This window comes from Lotus japonicus, chromosome 6, assembly GCF_012489685.1.
Source record: "Lotus japonicus ecotype B-129 chromosome 6, LjGifu_v1.2".
Taxonomy (NCBI): domain Eukaryota; kingdom Viridiplantae; phylum Streptophyta; class Magnoliopsida; order Fabales; family Fabaceae; genus Lotus; species Lotus japonicus.
The window spans coordinates 40,875,325-40,901,609 of record NC_080046.1 but is presented as its reverse complement, the minus strand read 5'-3'; the positions used below and the strand labels follow the sequence as shown (position 1 = coordinate 40,901,609).

At 36.0% G+C, this 26,285-nt stretch overlaps 3 protein-coding genes and 1 long non-coding RNA gene across 5 annotated transcripts; 1 reads left to right on the top strand and 3 right to left on the bottom strand.

The window, feature by feature from the left end:
• Nucleotides 1-546: 546 nt before the first annotated feature.
• LOC130725309 (uncharacterized) lies at nucleotides 547-1,398 on the bottom strand. The gene has a single exon (XM_057576551.1). The coding sequence runs from the start codon at nucleotides 1,396-1,398 to the stop codon at nucleotides 547-549; it is 852 nt and encodes a 283-aa protein (XP_057432534.1).
• Nucleotides 1,399-4,568: 3,170 nt separating this feature from the next.
• Nucleotides 4,569-9,496, bottom strand: LOC130725910 (uncharacterized). 2 transcript variants are annotated; one of them, XM_057577095.1, is made up of 10 exons: nucleotides 9,375-9,496; nucleotides 8,559-8,751; nucleotides 8,017-8,202; nucleotides 7,711-7,837; nucleotides 7,462-7,545; nucleotides 7,141-7,334; nucleotides 5,944-6,039; nucleotides 5,754-5,847; nucleotides 5,411-5,530; nucleotides 4,569-4,851 (listed from the first exon to the last, which is right to left on the bottom strand). In XM_057577095.1, exons 2-10 carry the CDS (start codon nucleotides 8,715-8,717, stop codon nucleotides 4,748-4,750), a joined length of 1,164 nt encoding a protein of 387 aa, XP_057433078.1. In that variant the 5' UTR covers nucleotides 8,718-8,751; nucleotides 9,375-9,496; the 3' UTR covers nucleotides 4,569-4,747. The 2 variants fall into 2 exon arrangements, with proteins under 2 accessions (XP_057433078.1, XP_057433080.1); XM_057577097.1 differs by having other exon boundaries at nucleotides 8,559-8,748; nucleotides 9,375-9,484.
• A 5,153-nt stretch (nucleotides 9,497-14,649) lies between these two features.
• Nucleotides 14,650-16,456, top strand: LOC130726825 (uncharacterized). Its single transcript, XR_009015016.1, has 2 exons — nucleotides 14,650-14,764; nucleotides 16,203-16,456. It is a non-coding gene; the product is annotated as an uncharacterized LOC130726825 (long non-coding RNA).
• Nucleotides 16,457-18,178: 1,722 nt separating this feature from the next.
• Nucleotides 18,179-24,692, bottom strand: LOC130723725 (26S rRNA (cytosine-C(5))-methyltransferase NOP2B-like). The gene is made up of 17 exons (XM_057574849.1): nucleotides 24,358-24,692; nucleotides 24,078-24,253; nucleotides 23,766-23,829; nucleotides 23,546-23,679; nucleotides 23,290-23,373; nucleotides 23,116-23,190; nucleotides 22,948-23,019; nucleotides 22,793-22,866; nucleotides 21,894-21,946; nucleotides 21,514-21,623; nucleotides 20,783-20,851; nucleotides 20,628-20,702; nucleotides 19,933-20,025; nucleotides 19,758-19,837; nucleotides 19,571-19,670; nucleotides 18,707-18,990; nucleotides 18,179-18,591 (listed from the first exon to the last, which is right to left on the bottom strand). The coding sequence occupies exons 1-17, from the start codon at nucleotides 24,596-24,598 to the stop codon at nucleotides 18,519-18,521; spliced, it is 1,857 nt and encodes a 618-aa protein (XP_057430832.1). The 5' UTR covers nucleotides 24,599-24,692; the 3' UTR covers nucleotides 18,179-18,518.
• Between the last annotated feature and the right edge of the window lie 1,593 nt (nucleotides 24,693-26,285).

The following is a 26,285-nucleotide window of genomic DNA, read 5'->3' as shown; positions in this document are numbered from 1 at the left end:
AGGCTAAAAAGGACCTTCCACATTAGAACCCAGCTTCTTAACCTGTGACACACTCGTCCCTGTTTTCACGAGGATCATTTGAGGCTGATTAGCTACATAGTTTGAACTAGTAGCAACCACTCCATCTTGCAAGCTAGTATTATTTCCCATGACATTACTGGTCCCCGCTGCAGCAATACCACCAGAAACTACTAACGCATTCGTGGATGTTGCTCGCATGGACTCCTCCCCTATTCGACGTTTTTTCCCTCCTTGGGATTTGGAAGGAGCGGGCCCACCATTCACACTTACAAGAGAGCTATTATTCCCCTTTGCACGAAAAATCATGCTTCTTGGTCGCGCACTACTAGGCAAAATATTCCCCTACCCCTTAAAAATTATGTTGGCCTTGTCTCCTCCACAAATCTTGGAGTTATGTAAATCCCCTCCCTTAATTGGCAGTTTTTTCTTTTTCTGTTTTCTAGTCACGGTCATCCAATCACCAGCCACTTCTAGCACCGTGGGGTCAACCTCAATAATAGGTTTAGCCGTTTTCTCCTTGATTACCTAACTCCCATTAACCGCATGCCTTGGCTGCTCCTGACTTTCCGCAACTGCCAAATCTGGAGATGGGGAGGGCGTAACAACTAGGGTTTCCGGTGGCGGCTCATCTGAAGATGGCTCCTTCGCCGGCATCTGCGCTGGCTCCGGTATCGGTGTGGGGGGCGACTGAGTACACTCTCTCCCACGATGCCCATAGCACCCACACTTTGAGCAAATAATATGAAGACCCTCGTAAACCACCTTATACCAAAAACCTTCAAACAAGAATTTACCCACAACTGACTTAGTAAGATCAAGCTCTACGCAGATTCTTGCGAACTTTCCCCACTCGGCGTTCAAAGTATTGACATCCACTCTTACCGGCGTACCAATTATTTTGGCCAACGACATGAGGAAACACTCATCATAGAAGGTGACGTTAAGTCCCGGGACACGAACCCAAGCCAAAGTTCGAGTGATTTTTGCAGCAGGAGTAATGAACTCTTTGCTCCAAGGAGCCACCGCCAAGTAATGATCAAAAATCATCCATGGCTCGCCATCCATCACTTTCTTTTTGTCTTCCTCGCGATCAAACTTGACCATGAAAAAGCCATTATCAATATCAAGTAGATCAAACTCTCCAACTAACTTCCAGATGTTGCTCAGCCTAGCTTTCATGGTGCGAAACCCAAGCTTCTTCCCCAAGAGCCCAACCAACAAAGCATCCTTCCATGGCGAACACAAATTGTCAATCACCGACTTGTCAACATGCAGTTGAGGAAGTTGCGTGTTGTCATTCACATACGTGACCTTCATCTTCCCAGTATCCCAAACGTTTTCCAATACCTTAGGTTGAGTCTTCTGGCCCTCTCTCATGAGAGTATCTTGAAAGGAGGAGCGTGGTTGCCCCGTTGTACCGTCTAGCGGCCGTCCCTATGCGCTACCCGTCGCTTCACCAGAGGAAAGGGTTTTCTCCGTATCAATCTCCATCTTTTGGAGTTTGTATGATGGTTTTTCAATTTTTATTTTAAAAAAAACATTAGTATAGTTTTTAAGCATATTCTTCATCGAAATATTAAAAATCTCATTATTGGCACTTTCACTTTCAATATTACTATTTATTTTTTTGGTATAAACATCCGGTACTTGATCACCCTTTGGATGCTTTCAAATTCGGGATTTAGTCACATATAAGTATTAATATATTTTAATACGTACGTATGCATGATATCTACATATGAACAGAAATTGATGGTTCACATTTGTTTTGTTTTGCAAGAAGGATGTAATTAGTGACGGTGCGATGATAGAAAAAGTTTAGAATGTCGGAATGACAAATGTTAAAATGCTTTTGAAAAGTTGAAACAAAATTAATCAACAACTGGAAATTAAGAAGCAGCTATAGGTAATTTATGATTTCAATCTACTTTTCTTTGAGAAAAAAAAAAGCAGGAATTGACCTTTGTTAATTACACGAACCATTCCAATTAACGAAGCATGGACATAAAATGGTATTATACCACAAATTCAACATGTTGTGTAACAAAGTTGAATACTTGGTTCTTCATCTATTAATCTAACTTTTCTTGTTGAAATCCAACTTTAAAAAAGAATAGTTATACATCAAGCATGTCACTCTCCCACCACGTGTTACATTTTTCCAACCTTTTCCCTTTAATTTGCTTCTGCTCATTCATTTTAAGTTTAATAGAATTCACATGCTTAGAGATGTGGTTTCACATGTTTCTCATCGGATACTTAACAAAAATCCAAACTCAATCTTCAGAATTTTAGGCATTAGTGCTCATCTTTGGCTCCATGGTGTGATTTATGCAGTATATCTCAAAGCATTGTGATTGATTTAATTACGAAGTTTTAAAATCTTGTAAGAAAATAATAGATCAATACATTGATCAAGATTTTAAATATTGTTTAGGAAAAGACTGCATTTCCTTTTTGTTAAGAATCGATAGCTCGAGTGGTAGGAGCTGAAAGACATATGTGTTGGGTAGGGGAGGTCCAGGGATCAAATCCTGGCGGGCACAATTTATCTTTCCGATGTACCAAAAAAAAGAATCTTCAGCCATATTATTAAGTGAATAAGGCTATATAGTATAATTGAAGTTGGATTTCTTGTGTGTTAAATACTATTGTACAAAAAAGGAGGGCATATAAGGCATGTAAATGTTTGAAAGTTGATACTATACTCTATAGAGAAATCTTATCTCTTAAGCTAGCTATTTTATGAATTTGATTTCCTTTTTGTGTCTCTTTTCAGTACCTTTAATTTCCTTTTGTTGATCCTACAGAGCCCTCAAGTTTGGCGGTTGTTTTTCAAATCTTAGAAAATAAATATGAAAAGAATTGGAGGAACAAAAAGTAAAAGTCTCTATAATACTTAATTTGCATGAGACGTATACCGATATACGCTAACCTTTGTCTTTTGCCTAAAGCTTCTCAATGGAGAATAAGGTAGAGACGTTAAATTTTTAATTCATACAAGATGAAGATGGATTTAGGAAAGAAGAGAAAAACATGGAAAAGGGAAAGGAAAAAGATGGATACATAATGCCAAAATGACACACTAATCACTCACTACAATTGAAAACTTTTCCACGTGTAAGATGCTCTAATAATTCAGATTTCAGAATAGTATATTTCATTTCACTTATTTGTGGAAAGGGGATCACTCCCTCCATTTCATATTCAAAGGTACTATTATGACTATACCTTAAAAAAAGTAGTATGGCTACCCAATTTTGTGCCACATTAAATAAAAAAAAAATTATATTCTTTATTGGAGCTAATCATATTCGATCAGAGAACCGTTATTGTGAAACTAATTCTCTTTTTTCTTACACAAAACTCAAAAAAAATTACTGATATTAATTAGACTTAGAAAATTGACATCAATTTAGTTTTATTTTAAATTAACATTAATTCAACTCTTTAGAAAAAATAAAATCATTAGCTGAATTCTTCAACTATAAAACATTTATTATTTCAGGCATTGAATAAGAGAAAGTTAAGTCAATTTGTTTTATTTTGCATTGTGAATCTCAAAACAATGGTTTGGGCAAAATGCTAGTGTAGACAAAGCTTTCACTACAATGACAATCACAGTTCTTGACTTTCCCTGTCTAGTTTATGCATAATAAGGTAATTTTGGTATTTTTTATATTATTAAAAGCTTAAAATTGTTGTCACCAAATTTTCAAGAATCAAAGTAATACTAGCTTTTCATGGATTATAAAAATTAGTCGTTGTAGTACGTGTGCCCATATGTATATATGTATGCCGAATTTAGCTTAAGTAAATGTCTTGAGTTCAAATTCATGTAAACGCAACTACATTTAGTCTTGGTAGGAAGAGTTTTACGCTTCAAACAAGATTAAACCTTTGGTTCAAAATACATATGCCGACTTTTATATCACAGCATCAAGTTCCAACCACGACATTTGCAATCGATAATGGTTTTGCACTGTTGGTGGACGAGTGATATTTGGGCATATATTATGTACTATATGATAATGTGGAATCCATAATAAATATTTGGTTGAATTATGTTAATTGTTATTTTAATACATGTTGAAACAGGACGTGATTTTATAGGAAAACTGATATGACGAAAAAGCCAAAAGAAAAGGAAGTTAATCTTACAAAGTGTTTTTATAGCAAAAAAGAAATTTATCTAACATGTCATAAATTCACCATTTTATAAATCAATAATCTATTTTGAAATGAGATATTACAAAATCACAACCATCAATTAAAAAGAGCAAATTTTAATAACTTAATAATTTGTTATACAAACATGATACAACAATCTCCTTTATTAATTTTTTCCTGAACAGTTATAACACTACCTTTTTTCTCTTTTTAATTTTAAGTGTATCCTTGCTTTGAAGCAAATGCATATTTGGTAAGTGGGACAACTTATGTCGAAAACAGGTTGTGTTGCCAAGTGCTTTTAGGAGCAAAAACAAATGGTTTTCCTCAACAAAATCCGATCTCACTGGGATCAGCAAAAGGTTCAAAGCATCCTCTTAAATAAAATCAATTATATTAAGCAACTAGATTTGGAACAGTACAAGCAAAACACAGATCATGTCCATGCAGACATGCACAGCTTAGCTGAGTAAGAAAAGAGCTTTCATATCATAACATAAATTTCAGTCCTTGTACTTTTTCTTTCCATCATTTTAAGACATGGCAACAAGAAGACTCAAGACAGCTCAGTAATCACGCGTTCACACTTATCTTCCAGAATCTTCACAGCTTCAGTAAATAGCAGCTCCGGTGGTAAAGCTCCAGTTGATTCAACAGTGACTAGACAAACAAGTAAAAAGAAATAGATGTTAAGATTTTCCTGGAATTATAAAACAACAATCAGTATCAAATCTCTATTCAAACCCAATTTTGCACAAGTTTTAGTTGAAAGAGATTCAGATAACTCCAGATAGAAATCTTAAACTAGGTGGCATACTCATATGCGTCTCTTAAAGACTTAGAGTGTGTTCGGTTTCCAGTTGAAAGCACATTCAACTGACATATTTGGCTTTCCGAGACAATTTTTCCAATTACTCAAATTGTTGGATTGAGAAAAAGCACATACACATCCAATCTAATAGATAAAGAAACACACTATTAAACTAATATCTGCCGAAAATATATTTGGTGTCAAACTAACAAGCCACACTTAAGATGTATCTGTCAAAACAACTGATCACAGTACAGCCTTAAAGTTTAATATTTTTCAACTGATCTACAAACTACAAAGAGAAGTTGAGTATCCTTGAAAATGCAATACTAAAGACGCTGTAGTTTTTGTATGTCAAACAACTTTGCAGTTCGAACTCGTTATTTCTATATTTCAGATAATACTTACAAATGAAATGATCTTTGACACGACGTAATGATACACGATCTTCCCATTCTTTACCACCTCTGATGCATTCCCTACACAAAGTGCAGTCCCGTGGTCTGGCTACTTTTGCCCTTCTTTTACCTGCTTGCTCAACAACCAAAGCAGCAAATTAAGAACGCGCCAAAGAAATAGGAGCTTGAGAGTACAGATGATATTGATATTTAGCAATAACAAATGTTGTGTCCAAAACAAAGCAAACATTGATGCAAAGCCAATTTGAACATAAAATCCCACACTGTTGTAGTTCACAAGAGGATACAAAAATCTGATGCTAGGAGGATCATAGAAACATAAAATGAAGTACCTTTTCCGATATCTTCAATATCAAATACTTTAAGTGGACATTTATTTTTTAGTTCTTCAGCCAACTCATCCTGAACATCTTCCAAGAGTACAACCTAGAGAAGAAAAGCCAATCAAACAGATGCCAGGTTTTTTCAAATTTGTGGCAGTGGGAAAGTGATCAGCAGGCAAGATATAAGATATTCCCTAACCTCTGGAAGCATCCTATACCAAGCAGTGGAAACCGGTGACCATTTTGCGTGTGTCTTACCGATGCCTTTAACTGCATGAGCTTCAAGTTCGATTTCCTACAAAAGCATGTACTTAGTAAGTATGGTATTCAGTAATAAGTAGGGCTACCACTATTCTTTATGATGACAAGTAATAAGTATGCAAAATCAATAACTCAGGTCATAGAGTATGATAAGAACAGAATTTATTACAGAATAATTATGGAAGTACTGGTGTTCGAGAGCCAGTTCTCTCCTACAGATTCTGGAATTTTGAGAGTCCAGTCCCTCCCTAAGACAACCATCCAAATTCTGAATATCCTTCAGTTCAGACCCAACCCCTAATATATAACTACTGCTATCTAATAACTGCTGCTGTCTAATTTAAATTCAAACTATAACAGTTACTAACTTCTATAATAATAAAACTACCCAACTTATAATAATAAAATAATAACTTCCTAACTGCTGTTACTGTTCACGAGTACTGTTCATGCAGTTCCCTATCAGAGTATGCGATGATAATATAAAGGGCAGAATGTAAACCGAGGTACATGAATCTTATAGAGTAACAAAAGAGCCATTCATGACTAACATTATTATGATTCTCTGACCTGGCCTATGACCCCCATCAGAGAAACAAAAGAGGTTTTCTGGAATTATAATAAGGGTGGAAATAAAACATAACGACACCTAAAAAATGGTAACTTTTAATAAGTGCTCCAATTTCCCTTTTTAAAGGTAAATAACCCATCTAGCACGAAACATGTTGGCTTGGAGGGAAAAGCACTCAAGAAAAAAGTAAACGATCTCTGAAAGTAATTGATCCCTCCCTATAAACCATAACCCCAAAGGAAAAGTGGTCAACTCCATTCAGAGATTTTTTGAACAATGCACATTGACATTATGATATGTTTAGCCTTTCCCTTTACTTTGAAGAAAGAATAAGTGCATCACTTTTCCAAATCCCACCCACAGAAGATGGACTGCAAAAGCTTACTACCTACTATCAGTAGAAGAAGAAAGTTATTGATTTCTCTATATAATCACACTCCCTTAAAATATATTTTGAATGATGCACATCAGTATTATGATTTGTTTACTCGCTTCACTTTGAAGAATGAGTAAGTGCATCACATCAAAAAGAAAGAATGAATGAATGTAGAAATCAAGGGTTACCTGACCAGGTCCAAGTTTATCTATTATAATATCCAAATATCTAGGACCAGGTGGATTGCTGGAAAATTCAGGAAGGGAGTCTTGGCTGCAGGTAAAAGAAGTAAATGTTTTTGGTTTTGAATCTGTATTTGGTTTGGTATCTTCAGCGATAAGCTCACTCCCATTAGGTAACCACTTCAGCTGATCCGATAACACTGCATTTATATTGTAATAACATTAGACAAGAAAGATTACTGACAGCATAGAGGGTGAAGTTAAATAACAAAATCAGAAATTAAAAGTAACTTAAATAATATCGAGCAGGACTTTCAAGTCATTTACCAGTAATACGAGGCTGACCCTTTTTACAATGAACATGTAGTTTGAAGACAATGCTATTCTTTTCATTATTCTCTCCCGCATTATCTATTCATGAGGAAGAAAGAAACAATTAAAAAACATTCAGCCCAGCCCTGTATGGGGTCAACCAAACAACATGTATAGTAATTCCAATTTTCCACTTATTACACAAGAGAGTGATACAAGCCATGAGAAATGCAATTATGTATGCTTTAGTGTAACGTATGAGACCTGGATATTCAAATAACCTTGGATCAGCATTGATTGGAACGAGGCCCAATCTATGAGCAAGAACTTCATCTTGTACAAGTGATGTATTGTTTGCAATATAAACTCTTTCAAGAGCCATTGTTGGGACCTATAATAACAAACAAAACAAAAATCAGTTGAAGGAATCCGTCTACTCTGAAGAGCATTTTCAGTACAAAAATGAAAGATTATGGTTGCACTAATCAATGCAAAGTGCAAACACAATATTCAAAACCAAAGAGTTTGACATCATGACTGCAAATAATGAGATAAGCATAAATATTTTACCTCTGATATAAGGATACGTCGAAATGCATTGGCAATTGCTGGATCAATACCAATCATATCAAACTCCATTTCATCATCCGTCAACCGTTTCACCTCAACCTTGAAGTTCTTACAGAAATCATCAAACCGCAAACTATTGTCAACACCTAGCGCTGCATAAGCACCAGAATACTGGATGGTATCTGTCTACAAAACATCAACACAGGAAAATGTTAATTAAAAAACATGCCAAAAACAAATCAGAAACAGAACCCATCAAACTATAGAATCAGTAAATATTACAAAATTCTTAAAATAAAACAAAAACAAAAACAAAAAATTCTTAAGATTTTACAGAAAAAGAGAGTAAAAGTTCAAATCCTAGCTTCTATGTTTCCACATCCCCAATCCTGAAGTTAGAAACCTCAACAAGTGGGTACTCAAAAGAACGAAAATCAAATGAAAAGGCATACTTAATGCACAAAAAAAGAAGGAAATTAATGAATCAAAAGACTAAAAGCAAAGAAAACAATAATAGTAAGGGAAAGTCGAAAGATAGATACATGCTGAGGAGCATCGACGTTGCAAAGGACGCGAGTCCTGAGAAGCTCGAGGTGTGGAGGTAGCTTCTGTGGAACGCTCTCCAAGTTCATTATGTAGTCAAGTATTCCTCCATTGCTCTGTTCTTGTTCTTCACCCTCTGACATTAACTCCTCTTTCATAGTTGCTATTGTGCTTCGAGTCGGCGATTGGCTGCTGAAAAATGACGAAACAAGTTTCAAAGAGTGTGAAGTTTCAGGGTTTAAGAAAATGATTCATGACAAAAGCTAAAAATGGTGCAACAGCTTGAATATAAACTAGTTAAAATATAAAGAATAATTACTAGAATTATATAATATAACAGTAGTATTTTAGTAATTTAGCGTCAGAAGAGACCATGAAATGAAATGAATAATATTAAGTGAAAAACACTAGTCACTTATCCATTCCTCCAAAATGATACACTATACGAATTCATGGCCTTATCCTTTCACTCTACAAGAGATTGAAAAAAGTAACAAAAGCTTCAACAATGACTTGATGAATAATGATTCAATTGCAGTTACTACTTGTATAAAAACATCAATCAATCAAGGTAGTCAGAAGCGGGATTTAGCAATAAATCATCAGTTCTTCGACGTCGTCGGCGAGGGTTCTTCAGAACGCGGCGTTTTGGTGTCCAACTCCATAGAGAAGAAGAGGAGGGAAGGAAGAAATAGAAGAAGAAGAAGAAGAAGAAGAAGAAGAAGAAGATAGAAGAAGAATGGATTGAAAATTAGGGTACAACATAAGTGAGTGGAAACATCAATATCAAGATCAACAATCGAAGAGAGACTTACTGAGAGAGAGAGAGAGAGAGAGAGAGAGAGGTTGAAGACAACTGTGAACTGTGAGAGGCGAGTGCGTAGTAGAGTAGAGTAGAGGGGATTTAAAACCCTAAACCCAAAACCTCTCAATAAACTAAAATACAAAAACATTCCAACTTTATTTTATACCTCTACAAGATTACAAGGACACTATTTTTTTTTTGTAGATAAAATAAAATTTGCAGCTTTAATTTCCAAAATAGTATTTCTTAAAAAAAATTAACTTATTTCAGATTTTTAAAAAAAAAATAGAAATTGCAAATAGTTATAAATTTCATTATTTTGAGAAACTTTTAAAAAATATAATTTATAATTACTTTAAAAATAAAAATATTTTATAATTATAACTAAATGAAATATAGCCTATTAGGGAGGATTGTGTGGTGCTGAATACAGATGGTAGCTTGCTGGGGAACCCTACTCGCGGCGGCTTTGGTGGTTGCCTGAGAGAGGCTAGTGGACGATGGCTTAGGGGCTTCTTTGCTTGTTTCACTGCATCGAATATTCTTCACCTGGAGCTGCTAGCCATTTTTCATGGATTGGTGCTGGCTTGGGATTGTAATTATAGAATTATTGATTGTCAATCGGACTCCTTGGAGGCAGTTACTCTCATTATGTCTACTCCTCCACTGAGGCACGAGTTTGCTGCGTTGATTTGGGACATTAAGGATTTGATGAGACGTCCTTGGCAAGTGGAGCTCCGCCATATCTGGCGGGAGGGTAACTTCTGTGCGGATTTTCTGGCTAAGCATGGCGCTTCTCAGATCGAGGAGTTACAGATCATTGAGCACCCTCTTCAGGGCATGAGTCTCTTGTTGTCAGCTGATGCTCGGGGTGTTCCTCGCTTGAGGACTTAGTTTTTCTTTTAGCTTCAAGACATGTACCAAAAAAAAAAATGAAATATAGCCTCTACATAGCATAATTTTTTTGAACAATCGTTTTTTTACAACTATTTTAAAAACATAAACTAACAAGGTGAAGCAATTAAAAAGTGGTGTACCGGTGATTCATTATTAACACTCGTTTATTAATAATTGTAAGTTCATAAATTCTTATATCTAAGCAAATCCTTTGCCGCCAGTCAGGGCCGGCCCTGAGTGTAAGGCCCAAGTTTTTCAGTTTATACCAAGTGAATAAATTCTTATTCACCAGTAGGTTTGATGCATGGCGAAGGGAAACCTGAACAAGAGTTTAGTAAATGAAATAAATGTATGAAGGAGAAAGTTCAGGAAAAGTCTGAGGTTCGTATTGAAGTCGATAAAAGTTATAGCACGATCGTTTTACGCTTAAACCTAAGTCAGAAACCCTAGTATATAGCTAATTTTCACTTTTAGGCACGACGGAAGTTAATTCCAAAAATCTTCAGAGAAATGTTAGAACTTCTCTTTTTCCATATATCACAACCGTTTCGAGGCGAAACTCTAGGATCTACGAACGTCCGATTCCAATCATCGGAAGTTTGCCGAAACCGAATCCCTGGTATTTCAAAACCCTAGAAATTCTCGACGATGAAGACTTTTTCTATTCAGAGCTTCAAATGAATATTCTACACGCGTACACCCATTTCTCTTGATGATTTCAATCTTTCTTCAGAAGGAAGTTTTCTATTCCGACATTCGATGCAAAAAGCAACTTATCGGGTAAAATAGTTTTATACCGACTATGCTTTAGTTGCCAAAAATACAAAGAGACCTCATTTTAGTTTTGGAATTCTTTCGCCAAAACATATCTATTAATTCACGGAGAATGACGCCGGAAAAATCAGATTCGCGAAATTTCATTTTCCCGCGAATTTCCAACCTTTATATATAGCAAAGAAAGGAAGAAAAACTCAAATTTTCCTCCATTTTCTCTCCTCAAACCCGCGGCCAAGAACAAGGAAGAAGGAAGAAGAATTTTGTTCATCGCTTGCTGGATCGTTGATCCGTTAGTTGCTACTTCAAGGCTTCGAGGTATAGTCGCTAATCCTTACCTCTGATCGCTTTTTCCATAGCTTTTCTGTAGAGTTTTCTGAGCGGATAGTTTATGGGTTTTTGCAAAACTATCATGAATCTTTCATTTCTGATTCTAAACCTCTTCCTTATGCACCCAAGATCACTTCTGCCGGGTTAGATTTTCCGTTATGTCGCCGGAATTCCGCCGGAATCAATTTGAGCCTAAAATACCCATTTTTGGAGTTTTTGGAGTAAAGCTTCAACCTTTAGGCTGAAAACTATCGCCTTAGCTTAGTGCTAGTAGGATTAGTTGTCATAAACGTCGTTGGTGACGTCCCTGCAAAATTTTATTTTTGGGATTTCAGTTTTGAAAAATCCTAAGTTAAAAATCATGACCAAAATACCCCTGCGACAGTTTTTGATCCGATAATTTTTCCGAGTTCAGAATACCCTTAGTTACGGCTTATGAAAGCATAGGAACCAAGTTTGATCGAAGAAAAATCGAGCCCCATAATTGCACAAAGTGGCCGAGCCCTATTAGGGGGGAGGAGGAAAATTTCCTTTTCCGAAAACTTGTCTTTCGCGCTAGTTTATCGTACCTTAGGGTATAGATTACTTCGAGTAACCTTAGTAAGTATCGATAGCTTAGTTTCCGATAGATTCTGATAGTATTCTGTGATTTTATTGTAAAGGTGCTTTTGAGGATTTCCCCGATGACCAACACTTTGAGAGCGAGGAAGCACTAGTTGATCATTCTGGAGAACTTTCAGGTGAGGGCTTCTCACTGAATCTCTAGGTAATGCTTAGGGTCGATGTTTTCGACATTGTTTATTGTTTATGCACTGGATTGTGTGTGATTGGAAAATGTTTTCTGAGGCTTCGGCTGACAATGTAGATGATTCATCTACTGAATGTTTTTGAGATTGACTTACATACTATGTGCTATGTGGGTAATCTAGGATGTGTGGTGCATGCTTTATATGCTAAGTGCTAAGTGTTTATGATGCGATTTATTGATATATGACATGTTGTTGATTGTGATGATTTAAATATGCTCTGTACTGGAATCTGAGATTCTGAATGGTGAGAATAGCGGGCAGGTCATGCCGATTTTATTTTGAGAGTTTTGAGAAAGTTTGATAGGACGAACGAGGTTCGGGCCTTAATTTTGTTTAGTGGATCGAGACCTCCTCTGGAAGCGACTTGGGATTGGGAGATCCTGAAAATGTATAAGACTTGCGATAAGACAAAATGGAATCTATTTTATAAAGAAAATTCATAAGACCTTAAATAACCTCAAAATCTTTAAGTAATGATAACAACCTCGAAGGAAGGCATTGGAAGTCAAATCCTAGTTTTGGAAAAACGAGGAGTGTCGTCGGATCCAAGTGTTGAGTTTGTTGTTGTGCTGTTGGAGCAGCGTTTGTTGTTGTGCTGTTGGAGCAGCGTTTATTGTTGTGCTGTTGGAGCAGCGTTTGTTATTGTGTTGTTGGAGCAGCGTTTGTTGTGGTGCTGTTGGAGCAGCTATGTGTCGTTATGAAGTGTGTCTTTTGGTCGCAGAATCGACTTTACCTTAGGGTAAGCTTTTAGAGACTTTAACTTCCCTAGAACACGTGGCGACGTGTCGAGTGAGGACGGAGACGTTGATTGACTAATCATTTTGCATACATGCAACATTAATGAGGTATTAACACAGGATGTACTCTGGACCTCGTCGGTTTCCAAAATGGTCATAAGACCCGGAATGCCGTGAAAGAGCGTTTGTAGACGTCTCTTGTAGCAGACCGAAATGGCAGACCTACGGGTTTACTGCTGATCTGGCTACCTTTGTGTGGTGTAAGAGGCACGCGGGCCGAAATGGTTCCACCGTGGCTGGTGTTAGGGCTGATCCGTTTAATGTCCATCCCTTTCCGGAATGCATGTGGTTAACTGGGTTAACCTGCATATCATTTCATGCCACATGCATACTGACTTAGTGATGAGTGTGTTTGATACTTGTTAATTCTATTTGAGGCATGTTAACTGTGATTTATCGTCGTTTATATTCATCATGAGATATGCAACCCTAGGATGTTATCCCTAGCTAAAAGCCTAGTGGCTATCCTATTATCTGTATCTATACTTGCTATTATTTACATAATTCTTTGGAGTTGACCCTCGCGTCTTCTGTGTGTGCTTTGGCGGACAAACGCCCTTTGTCAGATGTCTTTGGCGGACTAGTTCACGACGGCTCACCCTTCGGGGGAAACTAGAGTTGGGATGCTGGAACAGGAGCGCATCGCGATAGCGAGCGGAGGACGGAGGATGTACCTAGACTTAGTCGTTCTGGATTCAGATTCGGACGACGATCACGCTAGCACGTAGGATTGAGTGTTAGTGTGAGCTCCTCGAGATGGGATTAGTGTAGGAGTAGAGTCTTAGCTCTGAACATCATTTGTTTCATTCGGGACAGGGTAGTTTCCCACCTATAGCTTTTTGTGTGGTTTCGTTACGGGAATCACAGAGAGTTGGTTGGACTTAGGAGGTCTTATTTTCAGGCCATTGGGTCAGCTGATTCTCAGTTTTGAGGGATGGTGTTGCGGGCACTTCACCCTTTTCATTTGGTTTGTATATATAGCCTACGGGCGTTGCACTTTTCTTTCCGTCACTGGAGGTTACTCGTGACGAGGTTGTTACTTACAGCGGGGGCTGTTTATATATTGTATATTAGTTCTATTGCTTTTCGCTTTTGGGTTTTATTTAATTCAGTCTTGTCTTAGTTATTATCGGAAAAAAAAATATTTCACGTTTTTCCGCATTAAGTTTACTTTTGGTTACTAAAGTGACGCCACCGAAATCGGGGTGTTACACTGAGCCTGTGCAAGCAGGCCCACAGCTTAGGGCCTCCAAAAAGAAGGGGCTTCACAAAAAAATTCATTAAACTTTCCCCTAAAATAAAATTTAGTTATAATAATTAATGGTCAAGATGTTATTAATGACTTGAGCTGGTCTAGTGGTTAATAACTGTGTATGTTACTTTTATGTCCCGGGTTCGAAATCCACCTTTTGGCTTTTGACATGTTATTTGTTAATTGTAACACCCCACTTTTCGTTATTAGGTTATTTATTATTTTATTTTAATTATTATGCTATATGGTAATTTGATGAATTATGTGATTATAATTTAAATCTCATGTGATATAGAATAAGATTTAGATAAATAAGGTTGTTAGGTTTTTGTGTGAGTAATTGAGAGTGGGGCCCATTAGTATGACTATTTAAGGGATATGAGTGAATTAGAAAGAGAGAAATCAGAATTTGAGAATTGGAGAAGCAGCAGAACAGAGAAACACGTGAAAGGTGAAGAAGAGGAGAAAAGGTGGAGAAAACCTAGAATTTGATCTTCAAGAAGAAAAGAGTCTAGGAGGCTTTGTACCGGTGTCATAGAAGGTAAGGGTTTGAATTTACCTTGTATAATTGTAGAATAACAAAGGTTGAGTTTAACATGAAGGAACCTCCATCTTCTTTGAAAATTCAGAACTGAGAGACTGTGTTGTTGAGTGTTAACATGTGGTGAGCAAAATTGATTTTGAGCGAAATTGAGGTTCTGGGGAAAATTGGGTTTTGTTCTGTTCTCCCCGCAGATACCCTAACCGTCTGTGTTGTAGAGAGCATAACTCTCTCTACAGAATTCCAAATTGAGTGAAACCAATTTTGTATGAAAGCTAACTCATAGGGCTATGTTGGGTAATATTTTCATAATTTTTCGATTGCTAGTTCAATACCAGAATCATTTGCAAGTTCATTCTGTTTCTGCCCGCAGACACCCTAGCAGCCTGTGTTGTAGAGAGCATAACTCTCTCTAAAGAATTCCGAATTGAGTGAAACTAATTTTGTATGAAAGCTAACTCATAGGGTTATATTGGGTAATATTTTCATAATTTTTGGATTGCTGGTTCAATACCAGAATTATCTGCAAGTTAACTCTATTTCTGCTCGCAGACACCCTAACAGCATGTGCTGTAGAGAGCATAACTCTCTCTACAGAATTCCAAATTGGGTGAAACCAATTTTATATGAAATCTAACGTATAAGGCTATGTTTGGTAAAATTTTCATAATTTTTGGACTGCTCATTTAGTACCAGGATTATATGCAAGTTTGCTATGTTTCTGCTTATTTCTGGGATTGATTCTGAAACTGATTCTAGTAATTGATATGAGACATTTGATGATTTTGTGTTGCTAGTTTATCGGTGGAATAGTGAATGATAGATAATTATATTGAAGTGTTATTTTGTGCAATTTTGGTGTGATTTCCGTTATGGAATTTGGTGATAAAATATGTTATATATTTGGGGCTGAGTGGTCTCAAATTGCATGTTTTAATTTATGAGTTTTTGCACGAAATACACTTCATTTAGTCAAGAGGCAATGTGTCGGTTTTCATCGGAAAACTGAGGTTTGTCCCAGAACTGGAGTGGTTCTGGAAGTCTGGCGTGGACTTCATTGGTGGTTAACTGTCTGGAGTGGACGCGGTGATACCGCTAAGGTTAACAATTGGTACCACATGCATACATTAGAGTCTCACACACTAAGTTTCACGTTTTCAGTGGTTTTATGTGTTTGGTGATTTGTTGGTGAATTGTTTTGCTGTTGTGGTAAAGTCGAATTATTATTCTTCTTTAAGCTTATAATTTTCCGAAACATTAATAAGAATTGTGAAACTGTCTTGAGAGAAAATATTATAATCACTCAGATTTTAAAGACAATGTGAAGAGTTTATAAAGCAGGATCTGAATTGTTTACTTGCTCTTTGTTATGCTATATTTTATACAATGTAAGTTCTTACCCTTCTGTTGGAATGATGTTCTATGCGACATCGCTCAGGTACTGGAGGTAGAGATGTGGCTCATGAGGAGTAGCTTCGGAGAGTCTTAGCTTATGTTATTATTATTAATATTATTATAAAATAAGTGTCTTGCTCTGTAATGTAACACTGGGTAGATATTTTACGTTACTTTTACACTTCTGTTGAGGGGATTTTATAACCTCTCCTTAGGGAAGTTGTTGAATAATTTTCTAAATTATGGCGATGTCGTACTGTTGATGGCCGAAGTGCCTATGAAATTCAGCTTTGAGTATGATGAATTTTATTGGAATATCATGGAAGATAAACCTATTTAAATAAGTGATCTTAAGCATCTTGGGATTATCTAGCTGGTTTAGAAATTTTATTGGCATAAATAATTCTTTCTTTGAAAACCATATGAACTTATAAATTTTCAAACACAATCAGTGTTAATTTTAATGAGTTTTCGTGAAGAAGTGTAATACTCCCTTGATATGTTTTTAAACTCTGATAAACGTTTTTAAATAAAAACAATGGGAAAAAGGGGGTGTTACATTAATTAATTTGAATTGAAAGTATTCAAAAATTAAAGCAAAAGATCACGTTGTTTGGATTCGAACATGCAACCCCTGGGCGTGTTGCAAGAGGTCAGTTGCCAAACGAACCAACATAATGGTTCAGATGAAATTTCGAACGTTAAAATTATTAAGGGTCCATTTTTATTATTTCTCCAGGACCTCCAAAATATCGGGACCGACCCTGCCGCCGGTGAGCCACTAAACTAAAGCACCTGCAACAACTTTTTTTTGCAACTTTATGCAAATTATTTATTTGCGTTTCGATGTAATGTTTTAACTGTTGAGCGAGCATGCTAAAAGTTAATTGTTTTATATTGCATATCACCCCATTAGAAGTTTTAACATTGATTTTCCCTCTTATAAGTATCGTTTGAGTAACCATTTTTTTGTATGTGAACGATTGTCAATAGTGAATCACCAGGACCACTTTTTAATTTGTCCACCCTAGAACTCCCAAACTAACAGAGCCCGATCTAATTCACAAAGCATCATTGTTTAGTACACATGTTGGGTGACATTTCCTCTTAGCTTAATCTGTTTGGTTAAATGGAGGAGGAGGGAAGGGAGGAGAGAAATTTTAATTATTATTATTATGTTCGGTTAAGAAGGGAGAGGAGGGGAGGGAAGGTGAGAAGAAATAACTTCTTTCATGTTTGGTTCATGAGGGGAGATGAGAGATTTTAAAACAAAATTCCTTTAGTGACCCTTACTTTTAAAAGATTGTTATTTTTGCCTATCAAAACAAAAAAAACAATTAAATAGTGTCTAAAAAGTGAAATGATTCATATTTGAATATACTTATGAGAAAATTAATTTATACAGGGTGATGGATAAAATCTATACAAAATTTGTAAATGACTTTAATTTGTTTAGTTAGGAATAAGATGTATGTTTTAAAAAGATAAAAAAAAATATTAAGTTACGTTATATATGGTGCTTTTGAATTTTGACCAAAAAAATGGTGCTTTTGAAAAGAAAAGAAAAACATACTATTTTAAACTTCAGACATTGTATACATTCTCTAAATCATGATTACCATGGTCGAAAAAAGAACCCCCCTATCAAGTGTCTCCCTAAAGATTTGCGTGCAAGGTGAAAATTATTAAAATAAGGGTGTACAAACATTTATTTGATTTAAATACAAAGTAATCTTAATGACAAAATTCTAAGATATAATTATATACCATTAATTTCTGATATTACAAAGAAACTCAGTTATGAAGGTTTCTCCTTGTCATACGTGCAATATGTGATGTTTTAAGCAGTTTCCCCCCTTTGCCGAGAACTCAACACTACAAACAAGATATACTATCTTCTATATCCTAAAAATATCTAAGCTTTTCAAGCACCTCTAAAGACTTCAGAGAGGCACAACACAATGAAATGCAAGAAAACACCAAATATATATGCTTCAAGAGGAAAATAAATCACAACGGTTAACAATCACCTTTGAAATCATTTATCAATACTATAATATCATTTGAAGCAACTATAATTCTTCCATAGGTAACAAATACGCAGGGCAATAAGCATCATCAGGACAATAATTAAAAATTAATTTCAAATACCAAAAGAGGGGGGATATCTGATTTACAGCTTTGCTTAAAACATAGCTAAATAACTTAAGAAATAAAACAAAACTGGGCCCCACAATTAGGGCATGCCATTGGTTACAGGGTACACTAATATGACAAGAAATCACCCTAGACACTCCCATGTTGTTGGGGTGAGAATCAGTTCTAAAACTGCAGTTGGTTATCACTGCTCCATGCATTATCACTGCCTTTTTGACCTCTGTTGCTTACCACCCTTTTCCTTGTTTTCTCTTAAAGCACTCCTCTTCTGCTCCCTGCATTAATCACAAAATCCATTAACTGCTGTGGATTTGTTGAATACAGTATAAAGATACGTTCTATGAAGCATTGGCCCAAAGGCTAATGTAAAACAAGGAGAAAACATTTCACCTGGCATTTGAAATCTCCTCTTTAGATGGAAATAGCCTTTTCTTCCTTCTTTTGGATTCTGGTTCGGAAGACACTTTGCCATTTGCTTTAATACCATTACTTGGTTTTGATGGGAATTTCCTTTTTTCCTTCGTTTTCAATTCAGATTCAGAAGTTTGTTTGCCATTTTCTTTTACGCCATTACTTGGTTTGTCCTCTTCCTCCACAACCTCTGTATCTATTTCGACATTTTCAGATGTTTCTGATGGTTTTGCACCTTGCTTTGAGTTGCTCAATTTTTTCAACTGCAAGACATCAATTTAGAGAATATAAACACCAAAAGTTAATTTTACGCCCATGAGATAACTATCCAAAGGCAAAAATCAAATGATCCCACTATCCAACAAGAGGAGCTATATTTTGCTTTCGCACTACATATTGTAAATACCAAGGGGTTTCACCAAAGATAATGGAAGGCAAAACTAATAAGTAGAATATTAGTTCAAACTCCAAAGGTATTTTGAAAAAGTTCAAATCAATAAGCAGAACATTTAGCAGTCCAACAACCTTAGCATTTCCTTCAATCAAAATTACATCTATCAAACCAAACCAATATTCATATGAGACTGCACAATGTCAACATCTTATCCATGCCTAACACTACAAACAGTTAACAACCTAACAGCAGATTCCCCAACGTTCGTCTATCTTGTACTACCAAGAATTTTGTCAATCTACAAATTTGTTGCTTGTCGTTGCTAGTCATCCTAAACGCATTACTGGATAAAATTCAAAGCTACCTTCCAAGATAGCCAATTTTATAGGGGAATAGGACATAATGAGAACATGTAGAGAAAGTTTTAAACCATAAATGAGCATATATACCTTCGCAACAAAAAAACCATCCATATTGTGTACATGAGGATAGAAACGTCTCGTCTTATCTAAGGACGGATGAAAGCGTTGCCCCCTAAACTTTGTAAACCTGACAGAAAGCAAATGTCACAACACAGACAATTCATAATAATCAAAATCAGTGTTGTGAGGGGGAGAAAATGGATTCGATCATTACCCTGGACGTCCAAAGTCAAGTCCACAAGCAACCAGCTTAACATCCCTCCTTTTAAGGGCATAATCAATAACTGCTTCATTCTGAAGAAGTTTTAATGGGGAAAATTAGAAACATAGGACATAAAAATGCAGGCATATCAAACCCAATGGATGCAAGTGGCAAATAATAAACAAACCTCAGCAACCATAATTGAGCATGTGGAATATACAAGGTACCCCCCAGATTTTGAATTAGCATCCACCATGTCAATTGCAGCAAGAATGAGCTCCTACAGACAAGGAAAGAAATATTAAAGAATAGTAAAAACGGAGAAGAGCGCAAATTAGAAGATTTTGTTATAAGATGATTTTACTGACCAGGAAAAGAAATTTTACTAGGAAAGAAACAGTAAAAAAATTATACATTTATTCTGTGGCAGAGTATATAAAGTTCTATTTTATGTGATTTTAATTTTCAATGAATAGGGGGATGTAAAATTTCATAATTAGTCTCACTTCAGAACCGCTTTTGACTCTTTCTCTTCAACATGAAAAAGACTAAATAACAGAATGCGAACATCAATCTTCAAAAAATGTGAAACAGCATCTACAGAGTTTGGTTGTGTTGGACACTCTTTTCAAAACCAGGGTTTTGACTTTTGACAACAGATACAACTACTTGCCTTTGCCAAAACAATTCTCCCTCAAAATCAAACATGCATTTAGTTCTTAAAATATAGAAAACAAAGATGCTTTGGTGAAAGAAACATAAAAGCGGCTAAAGGAATGAAAATGTGCAATGCAGAAAACAAGATACATATTTATTCCTCTCAGTCCCAACTTCACTCCTCTCATCTCTCCCAAACAAAACCCTCAACAAATATTAATTTACCTTCTGTAGTTGGGCACATTTCTGTATATCTTCCAAATGTTTAGAGGTTTTAACGGACTCATCTTTGGATATAACCTGCAGACAAAATTATTTAGTTAATTTTTAGGTTCTTCAAAGTTAATGTACACACACACATATAGTTTACTACTTCTTACCCCAGTTCCACTGCAAGGAGCATCCAATAATACCCTATCAACGGTATTGAGACCCAAAACCTTCGGAAGCTGAAATAGAAGAATATAAATATTAAACAGATGTTAGCATTTATGGTCATGCAGTGTCATTAGAAGACCTACAAATGGCAGTAACATGTGAATCTCTGGATTAGAATAAAAATGCTATAGTATACCTAGACTAAGGATAGCTTAAAATGAAACGTCATCATATCACTGTTGTTGCCAATTTGACATCATCGTCATAATGTTAATAACAAAAATAATATGAAATAGGCAAAATCAATTGCAACTCCTGTAATCAAAGATTCGCCCAGGCATCTTATAACAACCAACATTTTGCACAGTGTCAAAATTGCAATATTAATATAATTGTAGACATTATATACTCTAGAGTCTAGATACAGCGCCAATTTCTTTCAGTAGCATTCTTTCTTGTAAAAATCTAATCTCTAATTGTCTTTAGTAGATTACATTTTTGATGTTTCTCTTAGTTATAGGGGAGCAATATTGCTTTTCTATAAGTAAATAAGAACCACCAATTCACCAAATACTTTGTCCAACCAAACAAATAATGCTGGACAACAGAGAAGCAAGACATGGTCACATATAAAACAATATCGAATGATATTACAATCTAATACCATTGAAGACATTTAAGGTTTTTGAAGGAATCTAGTAGACAAGAATTCGTGCAGTCAAAAGATGCTAACCTCCTTTCCATCATAGTTACATACTACAGTGTTTGATACACCCATACGATGCAAATTTGCAGTCAGTGACTTGAGCCGTGGTACCTTCATCTCATTTGCAAAAATTATACCTGCCATAAAAATAAATTATGACTGGATTACTGGAAGAACAAGTTCACAAACAAAAAACTAGAAAGCATACAGAACAAAGCATTCTTACAGAGTATACTTGATAATATCTAGAATAAATAACATAATAATTAACTATAAGATCCCTATACAGTAACTGTTACATACATCAGATAAATGAAGCAGTGCTACGAAAAGAGTATATACTGTTTTGTGCCAAAAACGGGATACACAGTTTGAAATGTACAGAAAAGTTAGAACATAATATTTACCAGTGTTCTTCATCAGAGCGGCAATATATGTTGTTTTACCACCAGGCGCAGCCCTGCAACAAGCATGAAGTGCCTTCAGCATCATTGAAGAAACATTTCAAGAAAAGCAGTTTGGCATTGCAGTTCAAATCTAAAAGTGTTCATGTTAAGATAACAACATCGTCTGAGTCTCATGTATTTTGAGAAAACTCAAAGAGTTCTCACAAGGCAATAACAACAGTTATACTAAAGAACGAGTTATAAGAGGAAGGACAGTCTAATTGGAGACAAAATTGATACAAAAGGTTAAAAGAAACTAAAGTTGTGAGTCCTATAGTTGTGAGTTTTAGTTTTGACTCATAATGAACCCTGAACATTATTCCTTAACATAGTTGCCACAAATTGAGTTTGAGCCAAATTTTAAATAAATTTTGATCTTTTTACAAAAGCAAAGTGTACATAGCAAGGTAAATCTAAATATGTATAACATTCCATTCATGCAGCAGGTCTTCAATCAATAAGTGATACTATACAATAGCAAGCTTGAAAAGAAAATTGGCAACTAGCAAACATAATCAATCAGGTTAAGCCTGAGACAATTGGCATTAATGTCAGCGAGCTGTCAGAAGTGGCATGGGTAGAAAATAGCAAGTGGCAGGTATTAAAAAGATGCTTTACCAAGGCACACTAACAGCTACAGACATTTAGAATGAAACATTTCTTTCTTTTAGGCTCTATTTGTCTGACAATATGTAGCAAAAAACTGTCGTATAAGTATAATTCTAGGTAGGAACTGTAATTGCCATAGGTACACTAAACACCATTAGCTCAGAGCACCATGAAAAATGATAACGTTGGCACAAATCACATTGGAAATGGATAGAAGTTTTCTCAATCATTGAAATTTTTTAATTACTTACGCCATATCAACAACACGTTCCTTCTCTTGAGGATTCAAGGCCATCACAGGAAGAAATGAACTTGCACTTTGAAGCTGCAAAGTAAAAAGTACTAATTGTATCATGTTCTTAAAATGAAATGGAATGACAAACCACGATAGTAAAAAATCACCTACCATGTAGAAACCAGCCATATACTCTGGAGTGGCACCAATTGGTACTTGAGAATCATACACAACAAGTCCAACCTGTAGGGGGGGAAGTTATCCAGGTTCCCTCTTAGTCTTAGATTGTTGTAACCAAGAAAATGATAAAAGAAAGCTATGTAAGACACAAACACTTACTTTTGACCATTTGCTTAGAGGATCCAGATTTACTCCTCTGTTTATCAAAACATCTGCTAAATCCCGTCTACGTGTCTGATTGTACGCAGAAGATAAAATATATGAACTCAGTGGGGAACATGGATAGGTTCATGTAAGTATATCATCCCAAAATGACAGGAAAAAAAAGGCAACCTTTAAAGTGTTAGTCCTCAGACATGTAGGGCGAGGCTTTTCAAAGGCTTCAATCAGCTCCATAAGTTCAACAACTGGAAATATCTGAGAAAACAAAAAATTCAATTTTCATGCGAACCCTCATTAAACACTATAATGAAACACAGCTCCATTTTACAATTCCTGCCACCACAGGTAAAAGTAAATAATGGACACAAAGAACAAAAGGGGGAATTAGAGTTCAATATGTTGATAATAACTTCATAATTATTCCAACCTCAACTAGAGCGCCAATTAGAAACTCATTGTAGCCATAGTACGAACATATATCAGTCTTGAGCTGCTCAATGTAATCCTTCCTTGTCGCATCCTCTTGCCTCAAGGCCTTAAAATTTGAAAGAACGCGAACAACTGGAAAAACAAACAGTTAAAAAAACAACTTACAAGCCAACCAGAATATTGTTCACAAGATAGTTAACAACAAAACAAACACTCACTCTCTTTAATTCTCCTCTGAAGGTTGGGAAGATCAGGTGGGCGTTGAGTCTCCTCCTCAAGTTCCTAAAAGTTAAAAAGCAACAGTTACCTCCCCTTTCAACATCTAATGTACAAAAACTAAAAAATCCAAATTCACCATAAAAATTCAAGTTTGGAATAGCTTAGTTGATTTTACATTGAAAATAGCTTAAAATATAAATATTTCTTAAAGGGTATTTGAAAACATGAGCAAAAAGTAATTTTTCCAACAACTTCAGAAAATTCTAACAACACAAAAAAAAAAACTAAAATAGAAGAAAGAAGAAAGAAACCTGCTTGGTTGGTAATCTGAACTCGTCAGACTCATCTTTGATATTGAGCTGCAATTCAGCTATCGCATCCTCTTCTACTCTCTTCCTTTCTTTATCAATCCTTCCCGACCTCCCCTCAATATCCGAATCAGAATCAGAATCAGATTCCGAACCCGAAGCCGAGGCCGAGGCTTTCCCTGCAGAAAAACACCATGAATATCAAACCTCCATCGCAAAACCAAGCTAGAATGCTTCCAAAACAGTTAGTTAGTTAGTTAGTTAGTTGGTTGAGTTATCGCACCTTCATTATCATCACTTCCTTGGAGGAAATCGTCAACCAAAGGATCATCCCCGTCGGAGAAATCAGAAGCGGAGTCGTCGCCGCCGCCGTCGTCGCTTCCGAGTTCGAGTAGCTGTGGAGCTTCTTCTTCGGATTCGGCGGGAGAATCTTCCTTGGGAGTGAAGTGCTTGGGTTTTTTGGGCTTCATCGGAGATTTGCGTTGCTGTTTTGTAGCTTTCTTCTTGATTGCGGCGGGAGCCATTGGAGGAGGAGAGTGTGGAGGTTGTGGCGTGTGGAGTGTGTGAGTTGGGTCTGTGTTTCTTCTTCTTATGTGGAAAATTTTCAGAATCGGCTAGGGTTCAGGGTTTACTAGGAAGATGCACGACGTCGTTTTATAGTTTCGTAATTTTTGTCCATATACTTTTTTGTTTAGTAATTTAGTCCTTATTTTTAAAAGGATATATTATGGTCTTTGTAGTGTCAAACTGTCAATGTAAACAAATTTTGGGCATATTAATTTTGGTAGTACTCTTTTACATTCTCATATTATTTCATTTATGATAGAGTTTATCATTTGTATTCGGAAATTTTAAATGCGGTGTGTAATTGGTTTTCGCAAACATAAGTGCATTAGATTGGTATGGTGAGAAATTTGTGAGGATGGTGCCAAAACTAATGCCCAACAAATATTGCGCAGACAACTAATTGATTTCAGCCAAATCAGAATATATATGAGGATGTATATTAGGAGGAAGAAACTTCGAATCCATAACTTATATCTCCCTCCTCCTAGCCTCTGGTTTCGAGCTCAAAAATCAATTTGAATCGAGATCGGGACCCATAACTCGAAGGCTTATTGATGGCCATGGCGTCGAACCTAGATCCGAGACCCAAAACTCAGTTTAAAGTTGGATGGTAGAGCGACTTGATGGGGTTTGTAAGGGGGAGAACAAGGTGTTGGGGTGGTGGATTTGGGGTTGTGGCTGATGATTTTGGGGTATGGAGGAGGAGAAGTTTTATGAGTTTAAGAAATCTTTGATTTTTTTTTTCATCTTTTCTTTTCTTCACATTGTAGATCTATTTGGGTTTGTTGCTGTTGTTTTGGGTTTGGGTTTGGGTTTGGGTTTTGGGGGAATCTTCTAGGGGTTTGGGGTTTTGTTGTTGTTGGATTTTGAAGATGATATGAGATTGAATTTCGTGTGTTATGTGATGTGTTTAATTGTCTAACATGGTTGTGTTTCTGGTTTTTTTTTTGGATGAAGACGAAGAAGATGATGGAGATTGGATTTGTTGGGTTTTGAATAGGATGTGTCAAGATGAGCAAGACGATGGGGATTATAGATACTTTTTTTGTTCATGGGAATTTTGAATTTTTTTGTTGTTGAAGAAAATGTATGAAGGAGAAGAAAATAAAGGGGATGTCTGAAGAAAATGATTATGAAAATTTTGGAATTGAGGATGATAAATATTTTTTTTGACGGGCGAGGATGATAAATCATTTTAATATGTGTTTTTTTAGTCATGCTTTAATCATCCAAATTAAACTATAATTAATTATATTTTGTTAATAAAAATAACATGGCATCCCGGTGCTAAAAGTTTCAGAGCCACATCATTAATGAAGTCCAAGTCAGCAATTTATGTTGCAAATTGATGGCAGGACCCAATTGCCACAAAACAAATCCTATGACTAAAATCGCTCCTTGTAAATAAAGGGGACCAGAGATGTTTTTTTACCCCATTTGTGTTGTTGAAGCTGTGATGGACTTCCTTGGTTATCGCACATGTTACAATTCTGACAGAGTCAATTGAGTTGTTTATATGGGAGCGTTGTTCAAAATGATATGTTCTCTTTCGCTCAAAAGTCACTTAGTATCTCCGGTTTTTGGTTTCTAGGGGGCTACTGTTGGGCCTTTAGGTTTTTACATCATGTTTTTATGTTGTTTATG